The following is a 24,867-nucleotide window of genomic DNA, read 5'->3' as shown; positions in this document are numbered from 1 at the left end:
TTCATCAACAATAGACATCACACACACATACACACACACACACACACACACACACACACACACACACACACGTTTGCGCGCAAAAGCAACTCACACACACGACTGCAGTCTCAGACAACTGAAATCACACTGCAAGTAGCAGCACCAGTGCATGATGGGGGTGGTGACGGGATGGAGGAAGAAGGGGGCCGGTGGGGGGCGGGGGGGGGGGGGGGAGTAGTATGGTGGGGGTGGCAGACAGTAAAGTGCTGCAGGGTCCATAAGACATAATACACTCATCCCAACATTTTGCCTTTTGTGAAAACAATTTTACTGTAAGTTACACTGTTCAGTGTCTCCAGCAATATTTATTTATTAATTGCTTCTTCTATGCTTTGAAAACACTTCCTTTTCAGATAACTTTTCAATCTTGGGAATAAAAATAAGTCACGGGAGGGGAGGGGGGTGCAGGTCCAATGAGTGGGGTGGGTGACAAACAGTTTTCATTTGTTTTCTGGCCAAAAACTGCCTTACCTTCAATATTGTGTGTGCAAGGGTGCTGAAAAAGCCAATCTACAGATTGTCAAATAAAGGTCTTTTTTTCTCACTGCTTCATGTAATTGTTTTAGCACTTGAAGGTAGTAATATTGGTTAACTGTGGTACTGTAGGGAACACATTCACAGTGGTGATCCCCTCGATGTAGAAAAAAACAAACAAAAGTGTCTTCAAATGGGATTTCACCTTCCCTGCTTTCTTTAGATCTCTGTGATGGAGTCTTCCACTAACTAGACTGATGCTTGGTTTCTCGGTCATATCCATAACATCACAATTTGTCACTTGTGATGACTTTTGCATCAAAATCCGGATCAGTTTCTAACTATCCTTTCACTTCCCCTCACATGCACTACCAATTGCCTCTCTGGTTGTCAGAAAGCACACACGGAATAAATTTTGCTGCAACACATTTCATTTTCAAATCTTCAGTCGTAATTCATTGGCATAAATTCCAGGATATTCCAGGCATTTCCATGAATTTACTGATTGTTCTCTGACAATCAAAGATGATCAAAACACAGATTTTTTTTCAATGTTCATTCGGGAAGTCTTGGGATGTGCCAGTCATGATTCATCTTCAATTGACATTTGACGATTGTTAAAATGAGAAAACCACTCACTCATGAACTCTTGTCTGGCCCAAAGCTTCCTCCCCATATGCTATCGGAAGCATAAGGACAGTTTCTATTGCTGATTTCCCTAACAAAAAAAACAGTACCTGATGTTAGTGTGTTGGTATTTAATGTCTGCATTACAGTGTCAGGATGACAATGAACATTATACAGCAATGCTGAGTACAACACAGGGTGTGTTGGCACCAGTGCTGTCCCAAGAAATTAGCCATGGCACAAAATGCTTTAGAAGATGGAGACAGAATTTTATTCTATTACACCTACATTACCATAGTGAAAGTATTTGTGGGACAGCAAGAAATTATTGAGCTTAGTCTATCAGAAAATGTTCTCAATAAAGACAAAATAATTTAATTGGATAGATGTGTGTGTTCTGCCACTGCTCAGTGAGTAGAATTTTCTCTCTCCAATTAAATTATTCTGTCAAAAATTGTTTTCATTGTTATATCTCAACAAAGACAAATACACACAACAAACACAGTACAACTTGGGAGTCACTGTCCATACACATTCTCTGCATGCCACTGTACAATGCATTACAAGACTGAAATGGGTACAGCGGACATGGAGGAAAAGAAACACTGTCTTTCTTCGAGAGTTACAAATTAGTAAAGAAAGCTCTGTAATGCAACAGATACAGATAAAGGTAGTATGAGTACAACAGAAGAACAAATCCAATGAAAACAATTCAACAGCAGACACGTAGCTGAAACACAACACTAGCAAAAGGTACTGAGACTTAGGTTAGTACACATCAAAAAAACTATAAAGAAAAGAATTCCAGAAAGAGCAGAGTTGACAACTAGACGAAATGGGAAAATTATAGGCACCAAAATATTTTACTTTGTATTGAATCAAATAGCCATGAAATACAAAAATGAACCTTCAAAAGTCAAATAACTTGTGCATTTCTATATAGAAATATGAACTAGATTGTATACAGCACAGAAAGATTAAAATAATTATTACCTGTAACAGCATGTGTAACCCAAATATCACTGTGACAAACATATGCAACAAGGTCTGGATTGGTTGGGCATATCATAGGATTTAATTTTGCACCACAAGGATTCATTCGTAGCTCGGATGGAAATAGAGGACCATTCTGAAATAAAAGAATTTCCCAAGGTTAAACATTAAAACTATCAGGGCAAATAATGAAATCAAGAGTTATTTTTATCAAAATACATAAGCAAATAGTTTCATATCTTTCTTACTCATATGTAAGACCAATGTTTTCCGAAAGCTTAGGAATACATCCATACAAACTGACAAATACTAAGGTGATATATAATACATCTTTTTCAGAGATTGCGTTAAATGTGATTCAGATTTATGCCAATGTTCTCAGAACCTTACTGTCATGAAATCAGGCAGTCCACAGCAGAGTAAATATCAGAATTAGCAGTGGTGGTGTGTGAAATTGTATGATCTACTACATTCCATTTGGATTCAAATCTTTGCCTTTCACAGTTTCAGTTCCCAGCCCACCGCATAGTTTTAACCAGTCATATAACCAACAGTACCAAAATGCTCTTGCAAAGAGATGAGATTTCACTTCTTTAAAGTGAACTCATTATTCAAAGAATTTAATGACCACTGAGAATAATAACAGAGTGTTTGAAGCAGATACAGAGACAAGTCATCATCCCTCAAGATTTCACCAAGTTTTAAAAAGATGAAAAATTGTCATTTGTAAGGGAAAATATTGGAGAGGGATAGCAGTGGTGGTCAAGGAAAGTAAGGTGGCTGTTAAAATAAGCACACATTTTACGATCACAATGAAGTGCAGCATGACAGCCATAAACATAAAAGCTGTGGATGTAATCATTATTCCAGACTTCACAGCTTCAGAAAAATGCCTTGCTTTTTCTCAGTATTAGGTCCAGAGTATTGTGCCTAATTTGAAAAAATAATGACATATTCATCATCCAAGACTATTGTTGTCCATGAATGGTCCTCTTTTCTGAAAGCAGTTTCAGCATGGCTGTGATCTGATATTGTCACTAGTGACTCCTCGCTGAATATAGGCAAATTAGAGTTTAAGTTTAAGTGTGCGTGTGCGTGTGCTTTTGGGGCACTCAAAGGCGAGGTTACTGGTGCATTAATTCTTCTTTTGGTAGTTTGTAAAAGACATCTACTGTTCCAAAAACACAACTTGATTGCAGTGGTGATAAAATATTGCTGGAGTTCATATAGGAATCTCACAATAACATTTTCAAAACTTTTCCAGAAACTACTGCGTAGTGTTGATAACTGTAACAACATACAAGGTATGATCAAAATGTAATGGGAATTTTTGTTTTTCTTAAAAAATCTTTATTTATTCATCAATATCAACTTTTCCCCTTCAAAGCAAACCCCGTCAGGTATAACACACTTCTGCCAGCATCTTTTACAATCTTTGAAGCACTTCTGGAGCTCACTTTTCATTATGATGTTCAGCTCCTGAAGCAATTCTGGTTTTACTTCATCAATGGTGGCAAAATGACATCCCTTTGTGGTTCTCTTTGGCCTTGGGAAAAGACAGGAGCTGCAGAGGGCCATGTCCAACGAATGTGGTTGCTGAAGCAACATAACAGTTTTGATTTTTGCCAAAAAATCATGAACAAGCATTGAGCCATGATCAGGAGCATTATCATGATGCAATTTCCATGAGTGGTTCTGCCACAATTCTGGTTGTTGTCTTAGGATTGCTTCACACAACAGCACTTAACTTTCAGGTAGTATTCCTCATTAACCATATGAGCATAAGACAGGAACCCATGATGGCTCTTCAGGCACTTTCCATTGGGACAATTGGGTCTTGGTTTTGGTGTTATACACACATATCCATGTTTTGTCACCTGTTATAGCCTTCTTTAGAAGTTCTGGTTCGTTGTTGACTTTATACAGCTATTCATGTGTGATGTCTATGCAACAAATTAGGAACAATCTTTGCTGCTACATGTTTCACGCCCAAAATATTAAAAAAAGAAATTGCTTGGCATGAGCAAAAGGATATGCTGACATCAACAACAACCTCTTTGTGGTTATGCAGTGATTTTTTTCATAATCATTTTCTTTACTTCTCCCACACTGTCATCAGAAATTTGTGCATTAGGGCATCCAGGATGGTCACCATCTTCAACATTCTTGACTCTTTTTGAAATGTTTATACCGATCATAAACCCTTGCCTTATTCATAGAAGATTCACCAAAAGCGGCAGTCAACATTTCGAATGTGGTGCTGCACTTTATCCCATTTTTTCAAACGAAATGTAATGCATATTGTTGATCTAGTCTCTCTCTCTCTCTCTCAAGTCAAAATTTGTCAAGCACTCAAAAACACTAATAACATTTTCCACCATTAACAGTGAACTAGGTGTTCAAAAGATATGAAAATGCAAACATACGCCAGGAACATTTGCGCCACTACAATAAAAAAAAAATTGAAAATCTGATGTACAAAGCCCACAAAATTAAAAAATCCCCATTACTTTTTGATCATGTCTAATACACAGATTATAGCATTTCATGTTGCATATTAAAACATTTTTAATCAATACTGCTTAATGAAAACTCTATAAGCAATATTCAGCTTCAAGTTCTTTACAGTACATCTGTACATGTAGATATAGTTGTCTGGCTAAAAGTATTGGCCAAACCAGTCAATATTACTCAGAATTGAACATACAATGGCATCACAGAGTTAAGTATCAATACACAGGCTGTTAGCCCCAAAGACATACCACAGTTATCCAGATTATACCTATGAACAGCTCTAGTGATTAAAAACTGAGCAGAGCTCTCAGAATGAGCAGTTCCATGTGGATGAGCTTTCCTCGAAAATTTTGCAGCTTTTTCAATTCTTATAACAACATCTTTAAATAATTAAAGATTTAAAATGCTTCATGGAGTGAAATATATTATTGCTGCACAACAGCTGCCAAAACAGGAGACCAAGGAGCAAGCATACGAACAGGCACAAAATGTTCTATATAGCCAAGGACAAGTCACTTTAGCACTTCTTCAGTTTTACTGCTATGTAGCAAAGGCGGTACATATGAGGTCAGATAACAATGAAAAGTCACTGAATAGCCATTTGAGCCAAGAAGACATTGGTTAGGGGGAAGTTGGCTACATTGCACTTATCTAGCAGTCTATATATCTCAACTTTACAACCAATAATAATTTTAGGTGAATAAAAATTGTATCAAAACTACACTGAAGAGGCAAACAAACTAGTACACCTGCCTAATATCATGTAGGGCCCCATGAACACACACAAGTGCCGGAACACAACATGACATGGACTCTACTAAGGTCTGAAGTAGTACTGGAGGAAACTGACACCTTGAATCCTGCAGGGCTGTCAATAAATTAGCAAGGATGACATTTTCACTCTGCAGCGGAGTGTGCGCTGATATGACACTTCCTGGCATATTAAAACTGTGTGCTCTCCTGTAAAGGTTGGAAGGTAGGAGACGAGGTACTGGCAGAAGTAAAGCTGTGAGGACGGTACGTGAGTCGTGCTTGGGTAGCTCAGTTGGTAGAGCACTTGCCCGCGAAAGGCAAAGGTCCCGAGTTCGAGTCTTGGTCCGGCACACAGTTTTAATCTGCCAGGAAGTTTCAAATTTGCAAGTGTATGAGGGAGAGGAGATCTCTTCTGAACAGCACATTGCAAGGCATCCCAGATATGCTCAGTAATGTTCACGTCTGGGGAGTTTGGTGGCCAGCAGAGGTGTTTAAACTCAGAAGAGTTTTCCTAGAGCCACTCTGTAGCTCTGTGTGGGGTGTTGCATTGTCCTATTGGCACTGCCCAAGTCCGTCGGAATGCACAATGGTGATGCACGCAGGTGATCAGAAAGGATGCTTCCGTATGTGTCACCTCTCAGACTTGTATCTAGATGTATAAGGGGTCCCATATCACTCCGACTGCACACGCCCCACGCCATTGCAGAGCCTCCACCAGCCTGAACAGTCCTCTTCTGACATGCAGGGTCCATGGATTCATGAGGTACATGTCCATCCACTTGATACAATTTGAAATGAGACTCGTCTGATCAGGCAACAGGTTTCCGGTCATCAAGTCCAATGTCCATATTGACAGACCCAAGCAAGACACAAATCTTTGTCGCAGCCATTAAGGGTACGCATGTTGGTTTTCGGCTCCGAAAGCCCATATCGATGATGTTTTGTTGAATTGTTTGCACACTGACACTGGTTGATGGCCCAGCATTGAAATCTGCAACAATACGCAGAAAGGTTGCATTTCTGTCATGTTGAACAACTGTCTTCAGTCATCATCAGTCCCGTACTTGCAGGATCTTTTTCTGGCTGCAGCGATGTCAGAGATTTGATGTTTTATCAGATTCCTCATATTGACAGTACACTCACGAAATGGTCGTACGGGAAAATCCCCACTTCATCACTACCTCAGAGATTGTGTCACACATCGCTCGTGTGCTGACTGTAACACTAGGTGCAAACTCACTTAACTCTTGATAACCTCTCATTGGAGCAGCAGCGTCTAACAACTGCACCAGACACTTACTGTCTTATACAGACATCGCCGACCACAGCGCTGTATTCTTCCTACAATATTATACTTCTCATTTATTATTACGTTGTATCAAAAAGTGGTGCTATGATCGGTTAACATGATAAAAATCAATCACTTTATTATAACTCATGTGGCAGTACTCATATGCTGTGGCATGTGGCCACACCCCTCTCGGCACAGTAGCATGGTGGTGCATGCCATGTGGTTTCATCTAGTGCCCAGCTGGCACAAACAGTACAATACTGATCAGGAAAATGAGCCAGCAACCTCCTGTTTACACTGACTGTATTGAAATGGCATACTAACACTCTTGAACACATACAATGTCTGCAAGAAACTGTGTGAAAGCTAAAGCAACAAGGCTGGACAATAGGTTCATCATCACCTCCCCTCAGCAGAAAAGTAAGTTTTAACTGTTTTGGTGCCTCATATTATGAGGGTCTCTGAAGAGATGAAGAAAATTAGATTTACATTATACAATACTTCTCATTGCTAGAAAGCAACGGATCACTCTCCCCCACCCTCCCTGCTCCATGAACAACAGAGCTTGCCACAGAGTGCTGGCTTCGTTATCATACATATGGCCATATCATAGGTGCAATCACACTGAAGGGTTATCTGTGGAGATACCAGATTAACATGTGGTTCCTGAAGTGGGGTAACAGCATTTTCAGTGGTCGCAGGAGCAATAGTCTGGGTGACTGATGTGGCCTTGAAACATTAACCAACATGCTCTTACAGTGTTGGTACTGCAGTATGGCTGAAAACAAGGAGAAAATACATAATTTCCAAGGACGTGTAGCCAAACTACACAGTTTAAAAGTCTCCCATTTAGATCTCCAGACAAGGTCTGGTCAGGATAATGATGTCACCACAAAATGTCACACATTCTGTGGGTCGCAGTAGACCCAACAATCACGTAAGTAGGTTAGAGAACTTCTAAACAGAAATGGATAACAATCATGCAGGCAGGTTAGAGAATTTGAAAACAGAAATTGTTACGCTGAACTTAGATGTGGGAATTAGCAAAGTTTGGTGGCAAGAAGAACAGTGTTCCTGATCAGTTGACCACACATTAACACAAAATCAACAGGAATAATACACGAGTATGTCAAATAATGAATAAGTAAAAAGTAATGCAAGTAAACTACTATGATTAGCAGAGTTAATGGAATGTATTAGCATAGTTAAGATAGACACAAATCCATAACCTGCTGCAGTAGTACAAGTATACGCTATATGCCTACTAGATATACAGATGATATTGGGAAGGGGGGGGAGATGTATGAGATAAACAAGTTATTCATTAAGTTAAGAGAAACAACAATTTATTTTTGAAGGATGACTAGAATGCAATAACGGGAAATGAAAAAGAAGCAATCAACAAGGAAAACACAGAGTGGGGGAAAGAAATGAAATAGGATGCCACATGATAGAATACAGTATTGTCCAGAGAACAATATAATCATTATAAACACTTGATTTGATAGTCAGTACAAGAAACACACCTTGGGACACCAGAGGGTTTCATATAAATCACACAATGCAGGACTTACACTCAGAAACCACATTTAAAAATGCAAAATACTTCCAAGAGCAAATGTATACTCTGACCATAATTTATTAGTTATGAAATGCAGCTGAATAAATTGCAAAAACGTAGGAAACTAAGCTGATAGGTAGGTTGGTTGGTTGGTTGGTTGGTTTAAAAGAGGGGGGGGGAAGGAACCAAACTGCTAGACTATCAGTCCCTTGTTCCAAATAAAACAATGCCACCTGGGTGAGAATAAAACAAGTGAGATTGACAACGCAAATTGTAGAGAAAGGAAAAACCACAAGAACAACGGAAGGGCAACAAACACTTAAATGGGCAAAAGGGGAGAAGAACACCACAGAAATGCACTAGGGTGGAGAACACAGACGGACAAAGTACATGCACTAAAACTGACGCGGGTCTTCACAGCAAAGAAGGTAGCCATGGGTCGCCCAAGTGTGGCCAATGCGGAGCCGTCAGAGAACCACAGAGTCTCTGTAAGAGGCCTGCATGGAGGACTGCCACACAGTTATAGTCTCCTTAAGGGCAAACAGTTTGTTGTGCATACTGAGACTATGCCATTCCGTTTCCCAAAGCTGAAAAACCAGGTCAGTTATTGGAAAGCCGATCTCCATAAGTGGTTTCCATGTAGCCTGTTTGGCCAGCCTGTCAGCAAGTTCATTGCCTGGGATTCTGGCGTGTCCTGGGGTCCCCACAAACACCACTGAATGACCAGACCATTCCAGGGCATAGATGGACTCCTGGATGGTCACTAGCAAAGGATGATGAGCGCAGCACTGGTCAATAGCTTGTACGCTGCTCAAGGAGTCAGTACACAGAAGAAATGACTCCCCAGGGCATGAACGGATGTGCTCAAGATCACGAGATATAGCCACCAGCTCTGCAGTGAAAACACTGCAGCCATCAGGAAAGGAATGCTGTTCAGTATGTCCTCCATGGACATACGCAAAGCCGACATGAACATCAGCCATCGAGCCGTCAGTGTAAACCACTTCATGGCCACAGTACGTGTCAAGAATCGAGAGGAAGTGACAGTGGAGAGGCACAGGGTGAACCGAGTCCTTTGGGCCATGTGAAAGGTCCAGGTGAAGCCACGGCCTAGGTGTACACCATGGAAGTGTACGCGAACGGACCTCGAGTACAGGTGGTAAAGGCGACAACTCCAATTCAGATGGAAGGGATCAGATGCGAACTGCAATTGTAAGCCCTGACTTGGGCTGCCGATGTGGGAGATGAACCGCTGTGGGTGGGAAAAGGAGACGGTAATTCGGATGCGTAGACGAAATACGAACGTGTGCAATGTAACTGGTGTGCAGTTGTGCACACCTGACCTGCGATGGAGGGACTCCAGCCTCCGCCAGGATGCTGGTCGCCGGACTTGTCCTATAAGCTCCCGTCACTAGTCGAATGCCACAGTGGTGCACTGGGTTGAGTAAACGCAACGCTGAGGGTGCCACCGAACCATAAACCAGACTCCCTTAGTCAAGGCGGGATTGAACAAGGGCTGTGCACAGCTGCAGCAGTGTAGAACGATCTGCACCCCAGTTGGTGTTGCTCAGGCAGCGGAGGGCATTGAGGTGCTGCCAGCACTTCCGCTTAAGCTGACGAAGGTGAGGAAGCCAAGTCAACTGGGTGTCAAAAACCAGTCCTAAAAAATCTATATGTCTCCGCTGCAGTGAGAGGATTGTCAGTAAGGTAATGTTCTGGTTCTGGATGAAAGGTACGATGCTGACAGAAGTGCATAACACATGACTTTTCGACCAAAAACTGGAAACCGTGAGCTAGAGCCCATGACTGCACCTTGTGGATGGCTCCCTTTAGGTGCCACTTAGCAACACCAGTACTGGTGGTGCAGTAGAGAGAGGGTGAGACGGATGGCCCTACAGCTGCTGCTTGACTGTTAATGGCCACTAAAAATACACTCAATGCAGAGCCCTGCAGGTCCCCGTTCTCCTGGATATGGAAGGGTGGGAGATTTGGGGGGGGGGGGGGGGGGGGGGCTATGAGGGGCACCAACTTGGACACAGAAAGTACAAAACCACAGGAAATTATGGATAAATATCGGGAGTGGGCCTCGGAGACCCCACTCGTATAATGTGGCAAAAATATGATGTCAGCAGGTGGTGTCATACGCTTTTAATAAATCAAAAAGGACGGTAGTAAGATGTTGACATCTGGAAAAGGCTGTTCAGGTGGCAGATTCATGAGACACAAGATTATCAATGGTAGAGAGACCCAGGCAAAAACTGCCCTGGCATGGAGCCAGTAGGCCATGTGACTCCAGGACCCAACACAACCGCCGACACACCATACGTTTCAGCAGCTTACAAAGAATGTTGGTGAGGCTGATGGGCCCATAGCTATTGACATCAAAAGGGTTTGTGCTGGGTTTGAGCACTGGTACAATGGTGCTCTCCCACCAATGTGATGGAAAGACGCCATCACACCAGATCCGATTGAATATCATGAGAAGATGCCGCTTGCAGTCAGAGGAGAGATGATTATTCATTTGACTGTGGATCCGATCTGGCCCAGGAGCTGTTTCGGGGCAATGTGCAAGGGCACTGAGGAGCTCCCACTCTGTAAATAGGGTGTTATAGCGTTCACTGTGGCATTTAGTGAATGAGACGACTTTCCCTTCCATCTTCTGTTTGAGAGTGTGAAAGGCTGAGGGGTAATTCTCTGACGCAGAGGAGCGAGCTTAGTGCTCAGCAATCGCATTTGCGCGAGCTTAGTGCTCAGCAATCGCATTTGCATCAGTAGATAACACGTCATTTGTTACGGTCTGGTACCCAAAAACTCATTTGATCTTTGCCCAGATTTGGGAAGGTGACATAGGGCACCCAATGGTCGAGACGCATCTCTCCTAACACTCCTGTTTCTGTTGTTTCATAAGCTGGTGAACACAGGCACAGAGCCATTTAAAGGCTATGAGGTGCTCCAGGGAAGGGTGCTGCTTATGCCGCTGTAGATCTTGCCGATGCTTCTTAATTGCCTCAGCGACTTCCACAGATTACCAAGGGACTGTCTTTCACCCTAAAGAACGAGGGACCTTGTTTGCCGCCGCAAAAACGATCGTTGTAGTTACCTGCTCAACCACCACATCGATGTTCCCATGTGGGGGAGATTCAACGGTGACAGCAGAGGTGAAGGCTTCCCTATCTGCCTTGTTTAAAGCCCATTTGGGCAGGCACCCGTGGGCCTGACGCTGTGGCAGTGACAGGAAGATGGGGAAGTGGTCACTAGCACACTGGTCATCATGTGCTCTCCAGTGGATAGACGGGAAAAGGCCAGGACTGCAAACCGATCAATGGCCCAATATGTGCCATGTGCCATACTGAAATGAGTGGGGGCACCTGTATTTAAAAGGCAGAGGTCAAACTGTGAAAGTACATTTTCGACCTCTCTGCCTTGGCCATTAAGCACAGTGTCACCCCACAAGGGGTTATGAGAGCTAAAATCTTCCAAAAGTAGGAAAGGTTTAGGGAGTTGATCAATCAGTGCAGCCAATGTCTTCAGGGGTACTGCACCATCTGGAGGAAGATATACATAGCAGACAGTTATTTCCTGTGTCGTCCTGATCCTGACAGACACAGCTTCAAGAGGGGTTTGAAGGGGCACAGGTCCACTGCATACTGAGTTCAGGACATAAACACAAACTGCACCTGACAGCCGGCCGGTGTGGCCGTGCGGTTAAAGGCGCTTCAGTCTGGAACCACGTGACCGCTGCGGTCGCAGGTTCGAATCCTGCCTCGGGCATGGATGTGTGTGATGTCCTTAGGTTAGTTAGGTTTAATTAGTTCTAAATTCTAGGCGACTGATGACCTCAGAAGTTAAGTCGCATAGTGTTCAGAGCCATTTTTTTGCACCTGACACACTATTATAGTCACTACGGTTCTTGTAATATCCCCTATAGCCGTGGAGGGCAGGGGTCCATATTTCTGGGAACCAGGTTTCCTGAAGAGCTATGCAGAAAGCTGGTGTAAAGCTTAACAGTCGCTGTAGCTCAGCCAGGTGGTGGAAAAAATGCCGCAATTCCACTGAAGGATGATGTTATCGTAAGGCTGGGAAGGCATGGAGCGTGCAAGGAGGCAGGTTATGCCTCAGGGTCACCTGCTGCCACCTATTGAGCATTTGTAGCCAGGTCCACAGGGGGCGCTAACATCTCCATCACATCCTCAGATGCAAAATTGATAGGAAGTGGTGGTGTTGGGGCCACCAGAGGGTCCTGTTTCTTAGAAGACTACTACTTAGTTTGCTTGCTCTCTCACTTCTCTTTAGGGGCTAGCTGGGAAGATTTCTCGGAAGCAGGTTCAGGCATGGAGGAAGATCATGAAGCTTTTCTTCCAGCAGCTTTTGGCTGACAAAGATTTGCCCCCTACCACCAAGGGGGCAAATGTATTCTGGTGGCCCAGAGGGCCCACAGTTCGTGGCACTGAGTGAGGAACCACCGGCACTTGGGACACCAATGGTGACGTAGCTGCAGCATATGTCGACATCAACCAAATGGGGTGTAATCTTTCAAATTTACGTTTCGCCTCTGTGTAAGTCAACTGGTTCAGGGTCCTATACTCCTGCTCCTTTTGGAGTACTGGGCAGTCCTGGTGAGCAGGGGGAGTAGTGCTCTCAACAGTTGACGCAAGTGGGAGGTGGCGCACATGGAGTATCTGGGTGCAGTGGACGTCCGCAGTCTTGACATGTGGTGCTGGAAGTGCAAGGGGAAGACATGTGCCCGAACTTCCAGCACTTAAAGCATCACACAGGGGGAGGGACGTATGGTTTAACGTCACAGCGGTAAACCATCACCTTGACCTTTTCAGGCAATGAATCACCCTCAAAGGCCAAGATGAAAGCACCGGTAACAACCCTGTTGTCTTTGGGTCCCCTGTAAAGGCGCCTTTCTAAATTGGCGTGGAGCTCGTCGTCAAACTGCAAGAGGAGATTGCGATGGACAATGATCCCCTGGACGATGTGGAGGCTTTTATGGAAAATGACAGAAACAGTAATATCACCCAGCTTGTCACAGGCGAATAACGCTCAGGATTGGGCTGGGGATGCTGTCTCAATCAAGACTGCACCATTTCGCATCTTGGACAGCGCTGTCACTTCCCCAGACTTATCCTCAAGGTGTTCAACAAAAATCTGAGGCTTCATAGATAGAAAGGAGTTCCCATCAGTTCTGCTACAGACTAAAAACCGAGGCGAATATGGCTCTCTCCGTTCTGTAGCCCTACGTTCCTCCCATGGTGTAGCGAGGGACGGAAGCGATTTAGAGTCATATCTATCAGCACTGTATCCAATCTTGCCCTTCTTAGCGACTGCTGGCACTGTACGGTCACCAGCAAGAGATGACTTAGTCCACTTCATTGCAAGTCTTCTGCCCTGATGCCACCCACTCCGATCAGGGGCTTTCCCCAAGGGCACCACCCAGCCACAGCAAGGCCACATGGCATTATGGCCGTTGCCGGGAGTCCTGATACTCCAGGAAGACAGGGATCTACTCTTTGGCATAAGTGGGGAGTTTACAGCTCAGGCATCCGCATTGCGATCCCTGTGTTGTCAGGGGGCTACCACCAAATGGGTACATGACAGCCCCACCACAATGGACTGGCTACCATGCTGGATACTGGGTGCAGAGAAATCCAATACTGTCATGGGGGTGAAAGAGGACAGGAGACAACGGAAGTAGATGACATACCTCAGAAGGGTCCTTGCCAAAACAGTTGAATTGCAGGTGGAGATGCAAAGCCATGACAAGAGATCCAGGAGATCGACTCTAGGGGCACTATGGCTAACTTATGCACCACATAAGGCATCCTTCCCCATATGGCCCACACTGCTGTAGAATTTTGAAAGTGGCAAATCAAAGCATAGAATGGGACCTGGACTCATAGGGCCGAAAAGTGAGAGACTCCTTTTAGTCGCCTCTTACGACAGGCAGGAATACCTTGGGCCAATTCTAACCCCTGGACTCACAAGGGGAAAGCTGATAGGGCCTGGCTAAGTAAAAACAACCAGAGGTTCTAGAGAGCTTCAAAGGCAGCATTAGTCTAGACTGACTAAAATAGACAAATGAAATACAATATAAGATAAATGTAAAGCTTTGAGTTAGGAAACAGTGAGGCAGCAGACAAACAACTAGGCAGAAAGAGAAAGACTAGTAAAAATCTTTAGATAACACACAAGACATTGTATTTAATTGAAGAAAGGAGGAAATATAAAAATCACCAAATTAAGTAGTCAGAAGGTAATACAGATGTCTAAAAAGTGAGAATGACAAAAAGTTTAAGGTGACAAAACATCAATGGCTAGAGGAGAAATGCAAAGTTGTAAAAGCATACATGATTATAGGAAACATACATGCTGCATAAAGGAACATTAAATAAAACCTTGAAGAAAAGACAGACAGATGTGTGAGTATGAAAGGGCACAGACAGACAGACAGACAGTACCAAGAAAATAATGGAATATACAGAAAGGCTACATAAGGGAAAAAAACCTTGAAGAAAATACTACGGAAAGAGAAGAGGGAGTCAATGAAAGTGAGACAGAAGATATGGTCAGGGTCTTTTTCAAAACATGTGACACAATAGTGACCCCACGGTTTTTACTACAAGAGTATCTTACGGATTGGACATTTTGTTCATATTGTTGTGCCACCACTATTTTTGGGGAGTTACATGCAGCACTGGCAGAAGCCATAAGCAGCCAGCGAGAGCAGAACATCAGCATACTGTTTACAGGAACAAGGCTCCTTATGCATTGCGGGGCAAACTAGGCCCTTTGTCGAATTTGTCAATGCAGCAGTAAGACAGGGTTCTTATGGTGTGCACTCAGCAGTTTCTCTGGCAACAGCCACAGGAACATTATTAGAACTGTGAAAAAGTGGTATAATGGCACAACAAATGAGCCACTACACCTTTTTAGTCACAATTCACAGCCTGACAGACACCAAGAGCCCAGTCAGCCACCAATGCTATACCATCTTCTAACACCAAGTCCACCTATTGGGACTTGGTGCCTCTTGACTGGAGAGCCACATCCAAGCTCACTCCAGCAGCAAATTGACTACTGACCTGGGGTAGCAGGTCGTGGCAAGGGCAGTACAGATGCTCACCCTTCTACACTAGTCCAGACATAAGGCACTTCACATCACCATTTACAGAAGTGGGATTTCCCATTGGTATGAAGGCATCACCTACAAGCCTTCTGGCCATCTTCCATGCCGCTGATGCCAATTGCAAGTGGCTGCAGCACATCTAATTGGGTCATGTGCTGCCTGCTGGCCAGCAGGCATCAGCATTCCAGGGCACCTACGGGACAGATCATGCAGTTTCCCCACCAATGGGCCACAGAAATGTTATCAGGAATGTAGCTGGTAATGTTACAATAAATAAGCCATTATACAATATCAATAATGGTTTTTTTTATGACTTAGATTCACAGCCCTGCAGATCTACTACGACAAAGTGGCTGTACGATGGGCCAGTAAGAAGCCACCATGAACTCTATCAGCTACTACTGCCACACCATGTTCTTGCACACCAAGTCCTACTTCTGGGACTTGGTGCCTCTCCATCAGTGGGCCACCTTCAGGCTACCTACAGCAACAGCAGCTACATTCATGCCTTGAGAACGGCAGGTTGAGACCAAGGAACTGCAGCCACTCACCCATCCATGTTGGTGTGGGTGCCATGGTACCTCGCACTGTCACTTGCAGAAGTGGGATTTTCCACCAGGAGGTTGACATCCCCTGCAAGTGCCCTGACTATCTTCCACACCACTAACCCCACCTGCAAGCAGTTGATGGCACATCTAACTGGATCATGTGCTGCTAACAGGCAAGTGGCCATCAGCATTCCAGAGTGCTTACTCCTGGGGCTACCAGCTGGTTGGTAGCCGATACCACATGACGTGTACCAACTCCACTAGCACACCAAGAGGGGCACAGTGTACAAGTGTGGCCTTATGAATTTTAATAATGTGATTGACTTTTACTTTAGTTACTAAATTACTATCAGCTTGCTCCTCACTATGACCTACCACTGCAACCCAAACCTGCACAGAAGTGGCCTGTCATCCCTGGGTCAACTTCAGAACTTGTAGGATTTGAAGGTCAGTGCCTAGATATCAATTTTCTAAAGCAGTATGCCACAGTTCTCAAAAAAACTTCAGGAAAAAGCCTTTGAAATTTAGAAGTCTTTAGAGCACTGTTAAACAAAACATTTCGAGAATTTTAAGTGTCACTGGGTGCCGAGTGCATGGCATATAATTCTCGAGCTCATCGTGACACTGGTTTGATTCTCATTAGCACCATACTTTTTACTTTTATTTCAATGCTATATTCAGCATCAAACAAAAATGTCGATTTTCAGATATTGACTCATAGACCCACTTCATTTGGCCTTTATTTTCATTTTTTTCTGATAAGATTTAAGATTGTTCGAAAAGGTTCAACAACATTACAAAGGAACATTCAAGATACATCATAAAAAAAGGTTGACAATCCCACTTAAAAAATATGAATGATCAAAAATTTCTGCATGTCTGCTTGCTGAATGTCCAGTCCTCTTCTCCAATTTCATCTCCTATTTTTTGTCTCAATCTGTTCATTCTATTCCACTGTCAAGTTAATGTGCTTCTCCATCCTTAAGCACTTCTTTTTACACTGCTCTTTCTCTTTCCTTTCAATTCATCACTGGCAAGACCACCACCTCTCTCACATTCCAGCACATGTTAATTTTAATATTACTGAACACACTAGAATTCCACTTAATATACTGTTTGCTATCTTAAGCAGTTCACTTAAATCTATTTCATTTGCCACCCGTTCCACTTTCCCTTGGTCCATTCTAATAGATTTCCAAAAGAATGCTGAAGCATGTCTCTCAATATTCAAAAACGTTCTTGAACATTTTAAAACATTCGGGCCAGTCTCTACCACTTCTGCACTATTTCAGCTGCTACACTGACTTCTCATGAGAAGGCCATTGGTGCAATGCTCTCTTTCGGACATCCGTATCTTCAAACCCAATCCCTTCCAAACCAAAAACAAACAGAAAGTTTTATATTTACTAAAACGTATGACATAAGAGGCTGCTAGTCAGGTTGCTGACTGTATGTGGGGTGGAAACTAGGGGTTGCTTTTTTTTTTTTTCTTCTTCCCCGAGAGAGAGAGAGAGAAAACCTCAGTCGCACTGTAATCATCAGTGGAGACTTAAATCATTCAACAATTAATTGGGAAAATTACAGTTAGTGGTGGGTGTGACAAGACATCCTGTGAAACTTCACTAAATGCCTCCTCTGAAAACTACCTAGGGCAGATAGTTAGGACACCCCCCCCCCTCCTCCTCATGATGGAAATACAGGGTGTATGAACAAGAATTATTCATGTTGACGCATCTATATTTCTGAAACTAATAAACAAATACAATGAATTTTGTTTTTGATGGATGGGAAAATCAAAGTTTTTTCTCACACATTTTCATAGGTGTTCAATATGCTCTCCTTGAGATGCATGGCATATGTCAATGCAGTATTCAAATTGTTCCATACTGAAACGAGCATGTCTTGAGTTACAGCTTCCACAGCTGCTGTTAAGTGATGTCTCAGTTAATTCATTGTCGATGGTAACAGAGGCACATAAACAGAGTCTTTTATAAACGGCCTTGCCGCAGTGGATACACCGGTTCCCGTCAGATCACCGAAGTTAAGCGCTGTCGGGCGTGGCCGGCACTTGGATGGGTGACCATCCCAGCCGCCATGCGCTGTTGCCATTTTTCGGGGTGCATTCAGCCTCGTGATGCAAATTGAGGAGCTACTCGACTGAATAGTAGCGGCTCCGGTCAAAGAAAACCATCGTAATGACCGAGAGAACGGTGTGCTGACCACACGCCCCTCCTATCCGCATCCTCAACTCAGGATGACACGGCAGTCGGATGGTCCTGATGGGCCACTTGTGGCCTGCTGACGGAGTGCTTTTTATAAACGCCCACAATAAATAATCACACACAGTCAGGTACGGTGACCTTGGAGGCCAGTAAAGTAAGGCTGAATTATTTGGTCCAGTTCAATCAATTCATCATTCAGTAATCCTTTAATTTAAAAATTCCCGCACTTCCAGATCCTGTTGGTAAATGAAGTTCTTCAAATCAGTGTCCAACTGTAGGAAAAGAAAGTTACTCAAGCATATTGAGATATGTGCTTCCCGTAACAGTGCTCTCGGCAAAGAAAAATGGACCGTAAACCTTTTCCCATGAAACTGGACAAAACACATTAAATTTTGGAGAGTCCCCCCTCATGTTGCACAACTTCGTGTGGTTGTTCCATACCCCGTATTCTCACATTATGACAGTTCATCTTTCCATTTAAATGGAATGCTGCCTCGTCACTAAACACCAAGCATGGAAGAATACTGCCATCATCCATTTTGCCAAGAATGAAATTACAGAATTCCACACATTATTTGTTACTTTCACGAAGAGCTTGCAGTAGCTGAATTTTGTATGGTTTCATGTGTAAACATCGACGCAACACGTCAGACAGACATTGGAGGGGCATACTGAACTGTTGAGCTGCACGGCGAATGGATTTCTGCAGACTCCTTGTGAAACTATGGCGGATGCGTTCAATGTCTCAGGATGGCCTGGCGATTTTCCTTTACACAAACAACCTGTTTCTTGGAACTGTTCATGCCATTGTCTAATGCTCTGTAAGGTAGGAGAATCCACACCACACCTAGCACAAAATTTATGTTAATCAGTTATTACTCATTCACACTGCACAAAACGCACAACACAAAATGCTTTCTGTTGTCCCAACACCATTTTTACTCTAACTCTAGAGTTTGCTCTTTCCAACAGTACACTGCTCATGCACGTATCTCAAACATAATAGGCCCAATACTTATGATTGATTTTTTTTTAATTGAAATATTCTTTCTGATACACCCTATATATTGGATCTAATAGCAACAAGTAGACCTGACCTCTTACAGGATGTCCACATCAAAACTAGCACCAGTGACCATGATAAGGTTGTGGCAACAATGACTAACAAAGTACAACTAAAACAAGCAGAAAGCTATACATGTTCAGTAAAGTGCATAAGAAATCAGTAGTGTCACATCTCAATGAGGAACTTGAAACTTTCAGCACTGGGCATGGGCATGTAGAGGAAAGAATAGTTTGCCATGAACTGGATAGATATGTCCCAGTAGAACAGTTCATAATGGGAGGGAATCTCCACAATATACAATCACTGTAAAGAAACTTCTAAGCAAACAGAGTTAACTGCATAATACGTGTAAAACAAATTGGAGAGCTACAGATACAGAGACGCTGAATGAAATGCATTTGGCTGTCAAGAGATGCCTTCAGTGACTACCGTAGCAGAATATTTTCACATTATCTTTCAAATTCTGATCATATGCCAGGACTGTTGGTGGTGCCAAAGTTAGTTTCCAGTCCCTAGACAATGAGACAGAAAGTGAAACTGAGAATAGCAAAGCAAAAGCTGATACCAACCATCAACAATTATTTAATAAACAAAGAGGGTTGAAAAACCATCATAAGTAAATATTTTAACATAAAGACAAACCAAAAGAATTAAGAAAATCATTATTATGCTCCGTTTTCAAATGTTCCTTTACAAAGGAAAACCCAGGAGAATTGTCCCAATTTATACCCTGTACTACTGATAAGATGAATGAAATAAGTATTAGTGTCAGTGGTGTTGAGCAGCAGTTGAAATCGTTGAAATAGAACACAACTCCAGGGCCCAATAGAATGTGTATCAGATTCTATACTGAATTTGCAGCCGAGTTAACCTGTCTTCTAACTATAATCTATCCCTTGAACAAAATACTGTACCCAGATCTTGGAAAAAAGACACAGGTCACACGTTTCTACAAGAAGGGTAGTAGAATTGATCCACAAAACTACCGTCCAATATCCCTACCATTTATTTCTTGTAGACACTTAGACCATATTCTAATCTCAAATGTAATCAGGTATTTTGAACAGAATGACCTTCTGAATGCCAGCCAACATGGATATTGAAAACATCGATCATGCAAAACCCAACTTGCACTTTTCTCACATGACATAGTGAAAGCTTTGGAGCAAGACAGTAGGGTAGATGAAGAATTTCTTGATTTTCAAAACACATTTGACTCAGTACCACACCTATGCTTATCGGCGAAAGTACGACCATTTGGGGTATCAAGTGAAATGGATTGAGAGTCATTGTCAGATGCAGAGTAATTCAGGTTGGCCCCAGGGAAATGCGTTGGGACCCTTGCTGTTTATGGTGTATATTTATGGCCTTGCAGACAATATTAATAGTAAAATCAGGCTTTCTTGCAGATGATGTATTTACATATAATGAGGTACTATCTGAAAGAAGCTGCATAAATATTCAGTATAATGTAATTGGATAGATAAAAAATTTGCTCACCAGGCGATGGCAGAACACATATCTAAATAAAGATTTTACACATGCAAGCTTTCGGAACCAGTTGGGGGTTGTTTTGGGGAAGGAGACCAGACAGTGAGGTCATCGGTCTCAACGGATTAGGGAAGGACAGGAAAGGAAGTCGGCCGTGCCCTTTGAAAGGAACCATCCCGGCATTTGCCTGGAGCGATTTAGGGAAATCACGGAAAATCTAAATCAGGATGGCCGGACGCGTGATTGAACCGTCGTCCTCCCGAATGCGAGTCCAGTGTCTAACCACTGTGCCACCTCGCTCTGTTTCGGAACCAGTGGCACTACTTCTGGCAGAAGTGTTGAAGGGGAAGGAAGGAGGATGAAGTAAAAGGACTCAAGAGGTTTAGGAAAAGAGGTACAGTTTGGAAAAGTCACTCATAACACTGGGTCAGGGGAGATTTACCAGACGGAGTGAGAAGAAAAGACTGATTGTTGGGGACTGCACTGGACGAGATTTGAAAACCCGAGAGCTTAAAGATGGAAAAAGGGTAATATGCAAGGCAGAGATTACAGTTAAAAATTGTGCATGAGTTAATAATAGTGAAAAGCCAATTGCACTGTATGTAACAGAGGTGGGAGGCGGATAGCGAAAAACAGACACGTCATAAAATGAAAGATACAGAGAACTTAAGCTGAATGAAGACAGGAGCAGCTACTGTGAAGAAATGCTGAAACGGAAGAAATTAACATTAATTAAAGCCAGGTGGGTGGTGAGAACCAATGATGTGTTGTAGCACTAGTTCCTACCTGCAGAGTTCTGAGAAACTGGTGTCTGGGTAAAGTATACAGATGGTGTGTGTAGTGAAACAGGCACTTAGGTCATGAGTTGCATAGTACAGCATGCTCTGCAACAAGATATTGTGTGTTGCCGGTATACACCCTCTGCCTACGTCCATTTATCCTATCTGGTAACTTGTTGGTAGTCGTCCTCATACAAAAAGGTGAAGAGTGTTTACATAACAGATGGTACATGATGTGTCGTTTCACAGGTGCCTCTCCCTTTGATATTACATGTTTTGTCAGTTACAGGGCTGGTAAGGATGGTGGTAAGAGAGCGCACAGGACAAGTCTTGCAGCAGGAACAGTCGTAAGGGTAGGAGCTAAAGGTAGGATAATGGGTGCAGAAGGAGCATAGGATCTGACAAGGATATTGTGCAGATTGGGTGGCATGAAAAGCTATTCTAGGTGTGGTGTGCAAAATCTGAGACAGAATGGATCTCATTTCAGGGCATGATTTTAGGAAGTCATGTCCTTGAAGTATTTGATTAATACATTCAAAACCAGGATAGTACTGAGTGAGAAGCAGCATGCTCCACAATTGCTCTTTGGAGTGATTGGCAGTACCAGGATTGGACGTGATGGCCTGGGAAATCTGCTTTTGAACAGGCTGGTGGGGTAAATATATCCAATGGAGGCTGAGGTGAGAATGGTGGTGTATTACTGTAAAGTGTCTGCACCCGAACAAATATGTTTGCCTCAAATGCCAAGGCTGTATGAGAGGGATGACAATTGTCAAAATGTAAGTACTGTTGTTTGTTAGTTCAACATGGATATAAGTGTGTAACTGGCCTTTGATGAGGACAAGATCAACATAAGGAAAGTGGCACAGAATTCGGACTAGGACCATGTGAAATTTAAATGGGAGAAGGTATTTAGAGATACCAGGAATTTTAGGTCAGCCCCACCATGAGTCCATATGGCAAAGACGTCATCAACCATGGGCTGAAGGCTTATGTATCAGAGGAAAGCCCCCTCCAATGACCCACGAAAAGGATGGCATAGGAAGCAGCCATTCTGGTTCCCATGGCTGTACCCTTGATGTGTTGGTATGTCTGTCCCTCAAAGGTAAAGTAGTAGTTGGTAAGTAAGTTGATTAAGGTGAGCGGGAAGGATGTCATAGGTTTGGAACCAGGTGGGTGCTGATTGGGGAAATGTTCAGCAACAGGCAGACCATGTATATGGAGGAAGTTGGTATAGAGGGAGGTGGCATCAATGGTAACAAGCAAGGTGTGTGGTGGGAGTGGGACAAGCACACATTTCAGACGATCAAGGAAATGGATGCTTTTTTTACTACAGTACATAAGTCTATGCTATGGGTTGCAGATGTTGATCAACTAAGGCAGATATACGGTTAGTGAATCCTTTAAAAGCCAACAACTACAGGGCAGCCAGGATGGTTGGGTTTGTGGATCCCAGGAAGAAGATAAAAGGCAGGGGTGCACGGTTTGGGTGGGGTAAGAAGTTATATGGATTGAGGGGTTACTCCTTGTGAGGAGCCTGAGGTTTTAAGGAAGGACTGCAGGTCAATATGAATCAGGTATGAGATCTTGATGGCAGAAGCTGTGTGTAGAGGTGCCAGACAACTGGCACAGACTTTCACTAACATACTCCTGTCAGTCAAGTACCACAGTGGTAGATCCTTTATCCACTGGGAGGATAATGATAGAGCCGTTAGCTTTTAGGGAACACAGAGACTGGAGTTCTGCAGAGGAAAGGTTAGGGTCATGTTGTAGGGACCTGAGGAAGGGTTGTGAAGCAATTCTGGATGTGAGGAATTCTTGGAAGGCTTGTAAAGGATGATTCTGAGGTAGTGGTGGTAGATCAAGTTGGGATCATGGTCGGAAATGTTCAAGGCAGGCTTCAAATGTCAGGTTTGCTATTGGAAAAGGTTGGTATTCAGTCAGACCTTGATAAGATTTCAAAGTGGTGCAGATATTGCAAACTTGCTCTAAATGTTCAGAAATGTAAAATTTTGCATTTTACAAAATGAAAAAATATAGTATCCTATGACTGTAATACCTGTGAATCACTGTTTGAACTAGCCACCTCATACAAATACTTGGGTGTAACACTTTGCAGAAATATGAAGTAGAATGATCACATAGATTCAGTAGTGGCCAAAGCAAGTGGTACACTTTGGTTTACTGGTAAAATACTGGACAACTGCACTCAGCCTGCAAAGGAGATTGCTTACAAATCACTTGTGCAACCAGTCCTAGAATACTGCTCAAGTGTATGGGACCTGTACCAGAGAGGACTAAGAGGGATATTGAACATATACAGAGAAGGGCAGCACGAATGGTCACAGGTTTGTTTAATCCATGGGAGAGTGTCACAGAGATACTGAAGGATATGAACTGGAAGACTCTTGAAGATAGCCATAAACTGCCCTGAGAAAGTCTACTAACAAAGTTTCAAGAACCAGCTTGAAATGATGACCCTAGAGATCTACCACCATCCCCTACATATCGCTCACATAGGGATGATAAGATTATAATAATTACTGCATGTACATAAACATTCAAAAAATCATTCTTCCTGGACTCCATATGAGAATGGAACAGGAGGAAACCCTAATAACTGGTACAGTGGTATGCAGCCTCTGCCATGCACCTCACGGTGGTTTGCCGAGTATAGATGTAGATGTAATAATTGTTCATTAACATTTATATTTAATAGTAAGCATAGAATTTAAATAAAAGGAAAAAGTTTCAACACGTGAAAATCTAACCAGCAATTTCATTATTATGTAACTTACAATACACTCAGATATCAGTGATCTATTAAAATGCTCAAAATGTTTTCTATATAACAGCACTCTGAAATGATCTAATCTTCAGTGGTGATTTTTTTGGAATTTTTTTCACTCTAGCAATACCAACACATTATCCACAACATACAATGCCAAGAGGGCGAGGGGTGTTCTTTATACCTAGCCTAAAAAATTTTTAAAAACTTAACTGTTGTTGATTTCTATTAATAACATTCTTTTTACAGGGGTGTAAGTAGGGTCCAGGGCCTGAAACTATACTTTAGCACACTCCCCTATATCATTGAAAAACAATCCCTGAAGCTATGCCTAGGTCATGTATCTCGGTGTAAGAATGCCATATACATTCCTCGGAAGCCACAGGAACGTTTCAAGCTTGTCCAGGAAGCAACATAAAAAATTTACCTGAGAATGAAATAATATAAAATTATTTAGAATATTTTTTTGTCACTTGAAAAATATCTTTTTTGGCAAGCTATCTTTTAAGCAACTCCTCAATTCTGATCATGTTAAACATAATACAACTTTGAACACACACAAAGTCAAATTTTCCTCAACTTTAAC

At 42.8% G+C, this 24,867-nt stretch overlaps 1 protein-coding gene across 2 annotated transcripts in view; it reads right to left on the bottom strand.

Annotated features, from left to right (window-relative positions):
- LOC124801529 (dipeptidyl peptidase 9) overlaps positions 1 to 24,867 on the bottom strand; it is a 216,518-nt gene that overhangs the window by 152,814 nt on the left and 38,837 nt on the right. For both annotated transcript variants that reach the window (XM_047263081.1, XM_047263080.1), the window contains one exon: positions 2,137 to 2,272. In XM_047263081.1, the coding sequence (XP_047119037.1) occupies positions 2,137 to 2,272 (136 nt within the window). The remainder of the gene's footprint in view (positions 1 to 2,136; positions 2,273 to 24,867) is intronic.

This window comes from Schistocerca piceifrons, chromosome 1, assembly GCF_021461385.2.
Source record: "Schistocerca piceifrons isolate TAMUIC-IGC-003096 chromosome 1, iqSchPice1.1, whole genome shotgun sequence".
NCBI lineage: Eukaryota > Metazoa > Arthropoda > Insecta > Orthoptera > Acrididae > Schistocerca > Schistocerca piceifrons.
This window is presented reverse-complemented; position numbering and strand designations above follow the sequence as displayed.